Genomic DNA, 13123 nt, shown 5'->3' with positions numbered 1-13123 from the left:
GCAGCTTGCAAATGTTGTCTACGTGTGTATCTTCTGGTAAGCCCAAGGAAATGAAGGAACTACAATTTTTATAGATATAGTTACATCACCAAATGGCAGTAATTGACAGACAAATTTTCGGAAATGACTGAATAAAGACGAATGACTTATCTTGGGGTTGTTGTGCACCAGAATGAAGACCAAATCAAATTTTGTGTTCTTAAATAATGAGGTGTAATTATGGCGATGTTGCCTGCCCATTGATGAGGTGATATACTGCACGATATGTGATTTGAATCATTCACAAGGCGATACAGAAGCAGGATTGATATAAAAATGTGACTGATGCAGAAAGCTTCCTTTGAGTTAGAATACCAGAAAATAACAAAACATCAAGGTCATTTGCAGAGGAGGTGTTGAGACTGGTTAGGAAGAACACAACTTTTATGGACAGGAAGCTGATATAGTAATCACAAAGCACGGTGTGAGTGTTGAGAAAGTAATGTGATCGAAGGAAAGGGGGAAACAGGTGGGGTGGTTGGGGGATGGGGGAGAGGGGCTGAGAACATTTTAGTTGGTGACCCAGTCGTAAAATAATACAGTTTAGGCATTCTTCATTGATTTCATCGAGTCATTTTATTGGTTTGGGCTCCAGTGTATTGTTCAATGTGTGAAGAAAGGGATAGAGAGTTAAATAAATGTCATGAATCATCAATAGGTCTTTCTTGGTCATTTTTCAGTTCTTTTCTTTGTTTATAACTAATCGTGAACTAATTTTTTTATAATCAATATTTCTCTACTTTTAGAATAATAAAAAAAAAAAACACATGTAACTTTATTATTTAGATTTTTAATTAGTAGTGATGCAGAGAAGTGATCAATTTCAGAATAACTTTGACAACAACTTGATATTATAACTCATAACTGCAATATCATCACAACCAAAATTAATGGCAATACCTCTTCAAACTTTTCTGCAATCATTGCGAAAGCTTTAAAGATTGCTTCAGTTGGACCTGTGATGGTGACGATGCGCTCAGGACAGGATCCTTCCGAGATCGTTATGCGGGCTCCACTCTGTTGGCAGAATGACAATGAACGTCACACATGCCTTCGACTTGAACTCAGGGATTCAGAAACCAAAGATAATGTTATTCGACGTTAGCATCCAGCTCACAGAGCGTTGTATCATAATCAAGCAAAGACATACAGACACTTTGATAACCATGGTCAAGCTTTAACCTGGCAGGCCCAATCGACCAACCGTTCATTTAGAAGGCTGCGCGACCTTGATTTACTGAGCCTGGCAACCGATAAAGTACTTCTTTGATCTCTGCTCGTAGGCAGAAGTTCTGTGAGCTAATCTGCCAAACTTCATGAACATCAATGGAGGGAATCAACAGAGGGTTAATCTAAGTGTGCTAACTGCTTTATGAAGCTAGGAGAAGCTGACGTTTCTGGTTGTAAACCCTTCGTCGAAGCAAAAGAGCGGCCATTGCTATACCTGTCAACCGACGCAGAACGACATCAGCCATCATGATAAAGACTAGTTTTCCATTCCTCATTATGAATGTCAGCTGGGTGAACGAAATACCATCTCAACTTTCGGCAGCCTACTCAAATTGGATGTCAAATTGATTGCAGCGGGGAAGGCTGTGGTTGGGAAGTACCTACCGCTCTTACTTCTTCCCTCATCTTCTTCACCGTCTCACCTTTCTGCAAGTAATACAGGTTTTGTGAGAGCATTGCCTGCAATATCCTATCTAAATCAGTCTCCATCTATCTATCTATTTGTAACCTTCAGAAGATTCATCTGCATGATGATGATTATAATACAGTACTAATAATAATCCTCATCATATACATGCCATAGATCATGGTGAGGTTGGTGTAAATAGCGAAATGGGCAAATTGACATTTTCCAGAATAATGTTTTTTATACACTGTAAAAGAGGAGCAACAAATTTCAAATCAAATGTTTATTTTGTGTATTTTATCTACCACAAGCGAGGTGCCCGCGCTGTGCACGGGAGGGGCTGGACAACCGTCAGACAGCCGATTCGTGATGGACTTGGGCAAAAAAAATGACGAAACTACAAATGTCAAGGTGGAATCCTTCACATAATTTCCTCATTCTGCTTTAAATTCAATCTCTCGATAGTCTCATTCAAAACAGCATCACTCCAATCAAAAATTAATGCTAAACCATTAATATAACAAAATACACCATTACAAACACTCGTGAGGTCAATGAATATAAACGCCATTCTGACGTTATATCCAGATCAGGAGCAGCTTCATAATCAATTTTGGATCAAAACTTAAAATCATAATTGTATTGAGGTATCTATGAAACCTCCCACCCACCTACCTTAGGACATCCGTTGGGACCCCAAAACGTTCTACAGGATTGGTGGGGCTAGAAACTGAGGGAGTAGCTCAGGGTCGGACGGACGGACGGACAGACAGACACTCCTGCTTTATAATACAGATTCAAGCTCAAAAAATTTCCGACATACTTGTACAGCAGAGCCGAAGGTGAACCCTGTGACATAATTGGTCCGGATTTGGCTGATCCTGTCAGATCTTGGAAGCTAAGCAAAGGTGAGCCTGGTTAGTACTTGGATAACAGACCTCTGCGGAAGGACAGGTGTTGTCGATTGACGAATGGAAAATAAAGTTTGTGGATGATTATCTTGGAGTATGTCATCCTTTGAATGCGTACCTAAAACTTGCTATCCTGTTTGCATGTAAGTTCTGAATTTCAAAGGTACCTGAGGTATATCTGTCAAAAAGAATAGGCCATTGTTTGACGGCCAAGAAAGTTACATTAGGTTAATGGCAAGAATAACTTCAGAACATGTAATATAAGGAAAATGATAACTGAAGTTAATGGTATACAAGGCCATCTCCACTCATGGCTTGCAGATTTCCTCTCCTGTCGCAGCCAACATGTAGCCCCAAATGGAGTTCTCTCACCCCATCTTCCTGTCCAGGCTGGAGTTCCTCAAGGTAGCGTTCTGGGCCCTGTTCCTTTTTCTGGTTTTTGTTAATGATCTCGCCGACTCTCTGGAAAATCCTCTTTATCTCTTTGCTGATGACTCCACCCTCTGCCGTACCACCTGTCATCCCCCAGACTGGCAAGCAGCAGCTTCTTCGCTCACTGCAGATCTGGATAAAATCACAAACTGACCGTTTGGAACCCCCCCAATCTACTTTCTCAACAATCCTCTGGAAGAAGTCCTTTCAATCAAGCTTCTTGGTCTCACGATGTGCCATGATCTTTCCAGGGAAAACTACATTTCCAACCTTGCCTCCAAAGACAGTCGCCGACTGGGAATCCTCCGTTGTGCAAAGTCCTTCCTCGGCCCACTGAGCTCCTGACCACTTACAAAGCTTTCGTCCACAGCCTGATGGAGAACTGCTCTCCCATCTGGGCTGGTACTCCTGCCTCATCTTTCTCAGCTTCATTCTGTGGAAACCAAGGTATTAGGATCATTGGTGTCTCCCGTGGTGAGGCTGAGCCTTTGAACCTCTCACTCTCTCACCACAGGCAGGTCAGTGGTCTTTCTGCGTTCCACAGTCTCCTTTCCATTCTCGCCTCCCCCCCCTGTTCTGTCTGCGATACCAAGCACAGCAATGGCCCAACCAGATGCCCCCCCACCCCTATATTTCCACAGGGCGCTCAAGGTCCACCAGCAACCTCATTTTGGTGAAACTACCAACATCACGAATCACTGCTCACCTTCACTTTTTCATTCCTCCTTTTTTTCCCACCTTTGGAGTAAACTCTCACAGTCTCTTCAATCCCATTCTTCCCTCCAGGTCTTCAAAACAACTGTTCATCACCACCACTTATCTTTCCCCATCCAAAACCACGATCTTTTGCACCACCGTTAATCCACCCCAAACCCACCTCCTTCAAATTCCCTGCTTTCCTTCCTGAAAGTCCCTGTAATGTCCATCTTGTATACCCGTGTTCCCCACCCCATCCCTCTCCCTTCTACAGATCTCTGAATGTCTTTGTTCCCCACTGTATTGTCCTTCCCTCTCCCACCCCCATTGTTGTGCATTGTGTTGTGTGTTCGCGCTCTTACGAGCCTCGACAACGTATACAAAAAAAAAATGGGTGAGGACAAAAGTACCCCAATTTGGGCCCAATGATCTCCACCCGTGCCCTCCATATATATTTGTAAAATATTGATTTGAACCTGCGTAATGAGGTTCTCAAGCCACTGTACCCAAGCAATCAGGTATATAGTTGGTTACACCATTTAGTAGGCCATGCAGAATTGCTAAGAAACAGTTTTTGGCAATCAATTGTAATTTGATGGTAGATATTTCAGGACTGGGACAATACAAAAGCCTTTGCCTTGAAATTTAAAAAAAAAAAAATCCAACTTACCTTTCCAATGATGCTTCCAACTTCCTGAAACAAGAAAAACACAATCAAGTGTACTTGACCATTACAATATAAATCATGAATGTTTATCACAAAGGTTTCATGCTAAGCCGTATTATGAATGCGAACATGACTAAGATGGCATTCGAGTTTCACGATTATCCAGCAAGCTTGGCACCAGCTTTTATTTTGTTGGTCTTCCATTGGAAGAGGTTCAGTCTCTTGAACTTCTCGGCCTCACCATCAGCCACGACCTTTCCTGGACCGACCACATAACAAAGCTGGCCTCCAAAACCAGCCGGAGACTGGGCATTCCTCCATCGATCCCAGTCTTTCCTTATAAAATCAGAGCTATTCGCAGTTTACAAAGCCTTTGTCTGTTGCTCACTGGAGTACTCCTCTCCACTATGGGCTGACACACCAGCATTACATCTATATCTCCTAGATTCTGTGAAATCTAAAGCTTTCAAAATTGTTGGAATCTCGATGAGGGTGAAGCACAGTGTCTGTTTCTCTCACTCACCATTTTGTAGTCTATTCTCTAACATTGCTGCCTCTGACCTTTCATTCATCCAACCCTCCCCAGCAACACCATGATGCATGCATTCTTTCAGGAATCACCTCCTGATTAAACTTCAAAAACTTCAAAAATCCAGGCAGACTGCTCACCTTTACTCTTTCATTCCTCTTCTTTCCCAACATTTGGAACAAACTCACACACTCTCTTCAATCCCACTCTTCCGTCCAGGTCTTGAAAACAGCTGTTCACCACCACCACTTCTTATCTTCCCCCATTAATCCACCCCAAACCCACCTCCTTCAAATTCCCTTCTTTCCTTCCTGAAAGTTCCCTGTCGTGTAAGGTTCTAAAAGTCCCTGTAGTGTCCATCCAGTTTACCCCGTGTACCTCGCCCCACCCCTCTCCCTTCTCCTAATGTCTCTGTTCCCCACTGTTTTGTCCTTCCCTCTCCCATCCCTCTTATCTCCTGTCCCCCCTTGTTGTGTGTTCTGTATGTTAGCTGCATAGTATAGTAGATAGTAGAAAAATCATGCAAATTATGATACAAGCATCAAATTTGGCATTTCTGTTCTGCAGGGCTTTCTGATCAAATCTGCCTGATTGGCCATTTGAAAATCCAATTTTTTCAAAATTTGGATTTTCAAATGGCCAATCAGGAAGATTTGATTAGAATCCCCTGGAGAACAAATGTGCCAAATTTGATGCTTGTATCATCATTTGCACGATTCCTCTCAAAAATTGCTGTTATCTGCCCCACGAGCAAACGAGCCTCGACATTGTATACAAAAAAATAATGGAACATAATAATGATAAAAAGGATAGTGGTACATAATAATGATAGCAATCATGATAATGGTAAATAATGATAGTGATAGTGTAATAATGACAATGGTGCATAATGACAGTGGTAATAATAATAACTAGCCGAAACCCCGTCACAGACGGATTCCGTTCCATGAGCCCAATATGACAACCAGTGGCGGCTCTCGTAAGAGCCGAATCCCAGTCGATGTACTCCATGGCCTTACCTAATGAGGCCTACAAAACGTCCTTGTGCACGATATTTTCGGTGTTCACTACTCCTTGTGAAGAAGTCCCCTGATTTGTGCACGTGTCTACTTTGACATACAAACACCGTGTCAAAACTTCTCAGGTCACAGTACTGAGAAAAACGTGACGTGACTGCGAGGAGGAGCACAAAATTGGTCCTTCAGTATTAATATATAGATAATGATAATAATAATAATAATAATAATAATAATAAAAATGGTACATAACGAATATGATAATGGTACATATTGATAATGATAAAAATAATGACGATGATACATAATGAAAATGATAATAATAATGGTACGTAATGATAATGGTACATACTGATAAATATAATTATACATAATGAAAATGATAGTGATAATGGTAATGGTACAACATGATCAATACAATTATGCAAAATGAAAATAATAATAGTGATAATGGAACATTATGATGGGAATAATGATGATAATAATCATGGAACATAATGGTACACAATGACAATGATAATAATAATAATGGTACATAATGATAATTATAATGGTACACAATGATGATGATGATAATAATGAAAATGGTATTGATAATGATAATGGTACATAATAATAATGATAATGACAATAATGATAATGGTACATAATGATCATGATAAGGGTACATTAATGATAATAATTGTCTGCCTGTCCAGGCCATAACATTTTTACCAATTGAGCTTTTGTCATCAAATGTTCAACAAACCTCTATTATGAGATTGTGTAGAACACAAATGAATAATATGTGCAATTTTTTCACCTGTTGTTTTGTCATGTATAGTTTGAGTACAAAGTGGCTGTGGACGGGCTGTATATTTCATTTGGATTGCCAATTACATCACCGCCTTTTGTGAGGAACTGTTTTTGTGATTATAGTTGTTTCACCTGTCTTCAGTGTGACCTCCAGTGTGTGACCTCCACAAGGCTTCAAGCCCAGCATTAAAAGTTACTGTAACACTGATCAAATATATAATCATTACTTCTTCTTTTTTGTGTATCAAATATATAATCATTACTTGTACTTTTTTTGTCTCTCAAATATATAATCATTACTTGTACGTATTGTTCAGAAAATATATAGTTATATCTACAATTTAGAATGTTGGTCTCATTTTAAGATGTCCGATCTGGGTTCAGTTTATTGCCATAAATAAAAATTGTTATCCTTGTGCTTCACTGGCTTCAGTGTTGCATCAATGGCTGTGCCCTCCTTCAGAGGGGATTACAAGCCTGTTGTCTCACTTGAGAGGATTTGCTTCATGGATGTTAAAGATCTCGTGCTACTTTTCAAAAAGAGTAGGCCATTGTTTGCTAGTAGCCTGGCCAAATTCTAAATTACTGCCATGGCTAAAGAGATACCGTACTTCAATAGCACCCTGTGATAGTTAGCAATCTGGTCAGAATAAATTCTCGGCTCTAGAAATATTCACAGTCAGTCATAGGTGTCCTGATGACCCACCAGGAAGGCATTGGAACAGAGAACAATGAGAACAACAACATGTGTATCATCACAGGTGATATCATCAAAGGTGACTGTATCCAAATAACACCAGCTTAGAAATAAAAAATATATATTCAATGAAAGAAAAGCAAATGTAGTCGATTCCAGATACACTATAAGGAACACTCATTATCATGAATTTCATCAATTTAATCTTTCCCTTTTTTCGATTTATTTATTCCAATATGTGGATTTATTTATTTAAATAATTGATAAAAAAAATTTGAGACCTTGCAGCGAAATTAAGTAAAACTGTATCATGCCCAGATCATGAAGTAATAACATGGCATTCGCATGAATTGCAGATCAACCAGATGAAGAGAAATGAAGGGTTTATATTTGAAATTGTTTGGGCAATGCCATGTTCGGGGTATGAGGTTCGCGTGTCCTAAGCTCTCGGGAGTGTCCTTTATATTTTCTTTATTTAGGGGAGGGGAGTGTTCCAGTATATTGATACTCTATTGCCATCAATTATGCTGTGCCTTGTGTCAATGACTGTTGTGCAATGCACCTTGCCATGCATAAGCAATCGAATAGTAAGTGTCACATTGGCGTTTCCATCTTTTCCCCCCTCCATGCCAACACCTCCACTGCCTGGCTCTCCGGCGTGCAGGCTCGTACACTCACTCTCAGGAATCCAGGAGGGCACGGGCGTAGGAAAGGTCAAACACGGGTATACCTACAGGGGCGTTGGGGAAAGTAGAGTGAGAAAAGGACCGCAGTTATTCGCCAGCAGCAGTTTTCAATGTTCATGAAGACGACAAGGGAAATTATTTATTGATGAACAAAGCAACTGTAATATTGTGCATTCTGCTATTTGTTACATGACTCACAGAGTGCAAGTCAAAAAAACATTACATGACTGATATCAGATTCCCCTTGGACCTTTCAACAAGCGACTCGACCAACAGATATTCCAATACTATGACAATGTGGAAAATTGCAGGAACATGTTTCTTGCAGTGGCCAAACAGCACAGCACGAAATGTGCACATTGAAGGAGAAAGAAGTAAAGAAGAGGAGAAAGAAAGAAAACAATCAGAGAACAAACATTAATTGTGTATGTTCTGTTCCACAATTCCCTCAATAAGATATATCATGAAAGTTGGCTGTATTTGATATGAAAATATGTTTAACTTCATCGTGTGTGCAAACACATCAGCTTGTTCAAAATACGTGGTGAATGAAAGTTATTTATGAGAGTTATTTTAACATTAAAAAAAAACAATGATCAAATCAATTATCAGATGTAGCCACCAAATCTGGGTTGGCAGGAAAGCCTGGAGCTACGCACACTCACCTCTGAGCTGTCTTGACTGGGTTCGAATTTCGACCAAGCTATGAACTGTCACCCTGGTTTTTTGCATGCAGTGTGATTCATGAAGGCATGTGTCATCCCTGGGGATGGACGTTAAACTGGGTGTCCTATCTGCTGGTATTAGCCAGTGGATACTAAAGATGGCACCGTTTCCTTCACAAAGAATAGGGGAGTTATCAGGTAACAATTTCACTTTGTTTGAACAGCATCACAATGCAATAATACTGGAGTTTGAAAATTAACATAGTACTTAAAATTATAATGCAATTATAAAACTCCTTTAACTATTTTATATTGCATCAAGCTTTTACCGGAACATCATACTTCAACACAGTTTATGAAAACAAAGCCCTGCACGTTTTCTTTAATTAGACTCGGTCATATTTCAAAAAAAAAAAATACTTTCAGGGATATTTTGTAGTAGAAGTTGGTAGCATGACTTTCAAACCTAATGTTGGTAAGCTGAATCTAAAAAACGTAACATTACTAAGCTTAATTTTTAGCTTTTGATGAGCAAAAACAAAATGGTGGCCAAAAATATATCAGTATAAGGACTTTTTCAATTTTTAAATGTAAAAACAGGACTAAATGTCATAGAAACATCTGGTTCGGATGACAATACTCCCTTGTTATCCACGTATGTTTTGAAGAAAAGTCGGGGATAATGCGATACTGTCCGTATATCTGTACATACGTCACGTCGTATGTATGCCTGTACATCCATCATGTCACGTAACTCCTCCACAAGTTGAGCAAGAAAATTGAAACTTTGGTGGATAACTGCACTGGTGGTGAGCACTGTGCTGCTGATTTTAAAATTTTGATCGGGCCCTTGTGACCCCTGGAGCAGTGACCAATTTTTCAATGCACGACTGACCTCAGTCCATATCTTCAAGTCCATATCAAAATTTGACCGATTTTGCTCCGATTAGGCACACTGGTACAGACTGATATGATCTACGAATTGCAACTTTTGAATGGACAATCATGACCTATTTTATACACTCCAGTGATCTGTACATCCCAAATGTCTCGCAACAACTCCAATGCAGTTTCGGATATAAAATGGAAAATTTGGTGAATGAAGACAGACAATTTGTTTTGAAACTTTGATGAAGTGTGGAGATATGTGATGGCACACTATCGACTTTTCCTGGTTTATATTGTCTGAACTATCTGGAAGCAATATTTCTTGTAAAGATATGGTGTCACATTTTGCAAAAGTACACATAAAACTCATCAAAACTGACAATTGCACCGAATAGTTGATGTCATGTTTGATATTAGCTCAAAACTATTCGGGGCAATCGAAGGTGTATTTCGACATGAAATTCAAGGTTTAAGGAATTAACCACCATTCACTAATTATGCTATGTTTGTTATCATCTGTTCTTTTACAGATAAACAAAACCGAGGAGAAACCTGTATTGAGCTTAAAGAGACAATTGTCAGTAGACATCAGTTTGGATATATTTTGTCAAGCATGTGGCGAGGTAGTTCGTAAAGCCAGTACACAAGGGATTCAGACCCTCAGTAAAGCGACTGAAAGCAGAAAGAGATATCAAGAACCGAGATGTGATTGATCGTTTGGTAGGTGTACTTGAATCTGAAAGCCTTCAATCTCTTGTTTGTCAAAAGGATTGTTTTACCCAGTTTACAGACAGAAATAAAATCCAACAGTTGGAGTTATCTTATGACATACCTCAAGCCTGTGATTATCTGGCTAGTTGTAGCCAGACATCCCCACAAACATGTTCATCAGTGTGTCCATCTTGACACAGTCGTATGAAACCAATGGACTGGAATATGTGTATGGTTTGGCATAACATTGGTCCCAAGGAACGATTCTGCTCAGTGATGACATTCAGCACCAGTCATGATATCTTGGAGGCTGCGAAGCTGCACCACAATCGGGGTCTTCATCGAGTTGGTGTGAGCAACCTGATAGCCATGAAAGCCATGTTCCATCTAAGATTCTTGAGTGCACTCCAAAGGTCCACATTGAAAAGTAAACACGTTTCTGAAAATGAAGATCTGCCTAAAATATGGCTATGTACTGAGTTGCAATATGCAGTAGAAAAAGGACATGTGCTCAAACTGAGTGATGTGTGGGACCATTACTTGAAACTTTGAGAAGACTCCAATACAATCATCACAAAATCTTTTATTATTTACAGGACAACATTCAGGGAAAAGGTCCAGACCAGAGTTGGAGACTTTATCAACTTTGTGCAGCCGAGTGGGAACCCTTCTGAAATAGAAACACTGTTTTTGCCATCCAAATATACTGGTGCTGCCATATCTGGACTGACGTTAACAGATGAAGATGCCGATGAAATGCTCACAATGCCAAAGTACAAGCCAAAAGAGGATATTTTCCTTTCTGATTCACGTTGACTTGAAACTTCATGGAGATTTGATGGAAAAACCAGGGCACTTAGGCTTTGGTGTAAGTGATGACAGTGCAGTCGTCTGCATTCCTGACAGCCTTTATATGTTCCTGCGGATTTTGTTTGGCAACCCCTGCCAACTTGAGAGAGACCCGGGAGAATATTAGGAAGATGTTATGAAGCAAAGATTGCTATATATACTGTATACTGCCCAGGATATCATTTATGGCATGAGTGGTGGACAAAAATGGACACCAAAGCACATTGGGTTCGCCAGTACACTTCATGAGGTTACTCGACTTAAAGACCTTGTGCAAATGTTCAACAATGGCAGACATACTCTTAGTTATCACCAAGTACTGCAGATGGATGCAGCACCAGCAGAAAGCACCCTTCAGTCCATGGACCACAACACTGGCTCTGTAAAACCACATAGGTGTTTGCACTACACAGCAGATAACATAGACATATTGGATGGAACATTAGATGGAAAGGAAATGTTCCACGCAACACAAGTAGCAGCATGGCGGCGGGGACCATCCCCAAATCTAATGCTGGGCACGATGACACCATGAACCAGGCGCATTTTAGATGTGCCAGAAGCTATGGAAACCTTTCCCCCTGCTAACATGCCTGCAGATAAATCACAGCCAATATTTTCAGGGCTGATGGAGAAGTTCTGGTACAACCAATCCGACAGAGGCTTAGAGCCGGCAAACACAGCAGCAGCAACTGATTTGACATTCAACCTGGTGTCTCAAAAGCCCACAGTGAAATCCAGCTGGATGGTATTCGATGAGTCGTTTTCAACAAGCAACCCAGAGACAACCACAGCCGGATACAAGCCTATCATACATGCACCAGCCCAGGAGTATGACAAACTCAATACTGTAGTACAGAAGTGCATACAAGTGTCAAACCATCTTGGATAGAAGTACACAGTTATTACTGTAGACCAGGCTCTGTATGGAAGTTGATGGGATTTAAGTGGACCAGTCCTGAAAAATCTGAAAACGATGGCCTGGACAGCATTTGTTTGAGTACCAGGATAGCACTGTTTACTTTGGAAGTTGCCACGTTGTTAAGCAGTACCGAGCACTCCGTTCCGTTGGAATGCTTGGATTGCTTGCTTTGACTTGAGTGAGCTGCTTGGTGAGTGGTAAGCAAGCCACTTGCTAATGGAACACGCCCCTGTTCAACCATATGATCTTTTATCAATTTAAGGGAAGTCGTGATTAAAGCTCATATACCAGCTTACCGTTTGGGAGAAAGCTTTACCGGTTTGTTAGGGCCTACGGTTGCATCGCCGAAGGACCGCATGCTTGTCGAACACTTGAATATTGTTTGTGAAGACGGACCGAAAGTATGAACATGCACTTTCAGGGACATTTCATTTCCTCCTTATGATGCCTTCCAAATCACCAAAAAAAACATCTGCGACTGGTCTGTTGTGAGATTCTACACATGGAGTGGTGGTTTGAGTTAAAATTGTACTTGTGTTAATAGCTGCATATGCAGGCAACTCTCATCTCAAGGCACAGGTGATATCACTCTTTCTTTGGATAACTTTGCATAGCCAGAGAGACTTTCATAGAGAGATGCCTCCAGTAGCATCTATGTGCACCGGAATGAAGAGCATAGCAGATGGTGATAATCAAAATAAGTGTCATGTGGGTATTGCAAAAATAGAACAGCAGTTATGTCTGAGTGGGTTTCAGTTATCCGAAATTAATTGCCGATTTGAAGCATTTTTCGATGATTTTACCCTCTGTGGATAAAGGGTGTAAAGCCTGCAAGCCTGCTGAGCAGTTTAAATTAAGCCTTGACTTTGTGGGGTGAATTGAACATCTTCCTTCCAGGCCATCTGGGGTCACACCCTTAATATCGATGAAGGGAAGGCCATCACATACAGGTGAAATATTTCTGTACAAATAAAACTTTTTCAC

The 13123-nt window shown here is 40.4% G+C and overlaps 1 protein-coding gene and 1 pseudogene across 8 annotated transcripts in view; one reads left to right on the top strand and one right to left on the bottom strand.

The window, feature by feature from the left end:
* Positions 1-13123, bottom strand: part of LOC147029619 (poly(rC)-binding protein 3-like) — a 481413-nt gene that overhangs the window by 132615 nt on the left and 335675 nt on the right. For all 8 annotated transcript variants that reach the window (XM_085872817.1, XM_085872812.1, XM_085872818.1 and 5 more), the window contains 4 exons: positions 7981-8148; positions 4385-4408; positions 1654-1695; positions 940-1056 (listed from right to left, as the gene is read on the bottom strand). In XM_085872817.1, the coding sequence (XP_085728943.1) occupies positions 940-1056; positions 1654-1695; positions 4385-4408; positions 7981-8046 (249 nt within the window). In that variant the 5' untranslated portion in view covers positions 8047-8148. The remainder of the gene's footprint in view (positions 1-939; positions 1057-1653; positions 1696-4384; positions 4409-7980; positions 8149-13123) is intronic.
* LOC147029625 (uncharacterized) lies at positions 10600-11752 on the top strand (annotated as a pseudogene).

The sequence above is a fragment of the Eptatretus burgeri genome, chromosome 3 (genome assembly GCF_056783735.1).
Source record: "Eptatretus burgeri isolate ZD-2024b chromosome 3, Ebu_testis_v1, whole genome shotgun sequence".
NCBI lineage: Eukaryota > Metazoa > Chordata > Myxini > Myxiniformes > Myxinidae > Eptatretus > Eptatretus burgeri.
The sequence above is the reverse complement of the archived record's forward strand: the minus strand, read 5'-3'. Positions and strand labels throughout refer to the sequence as shown.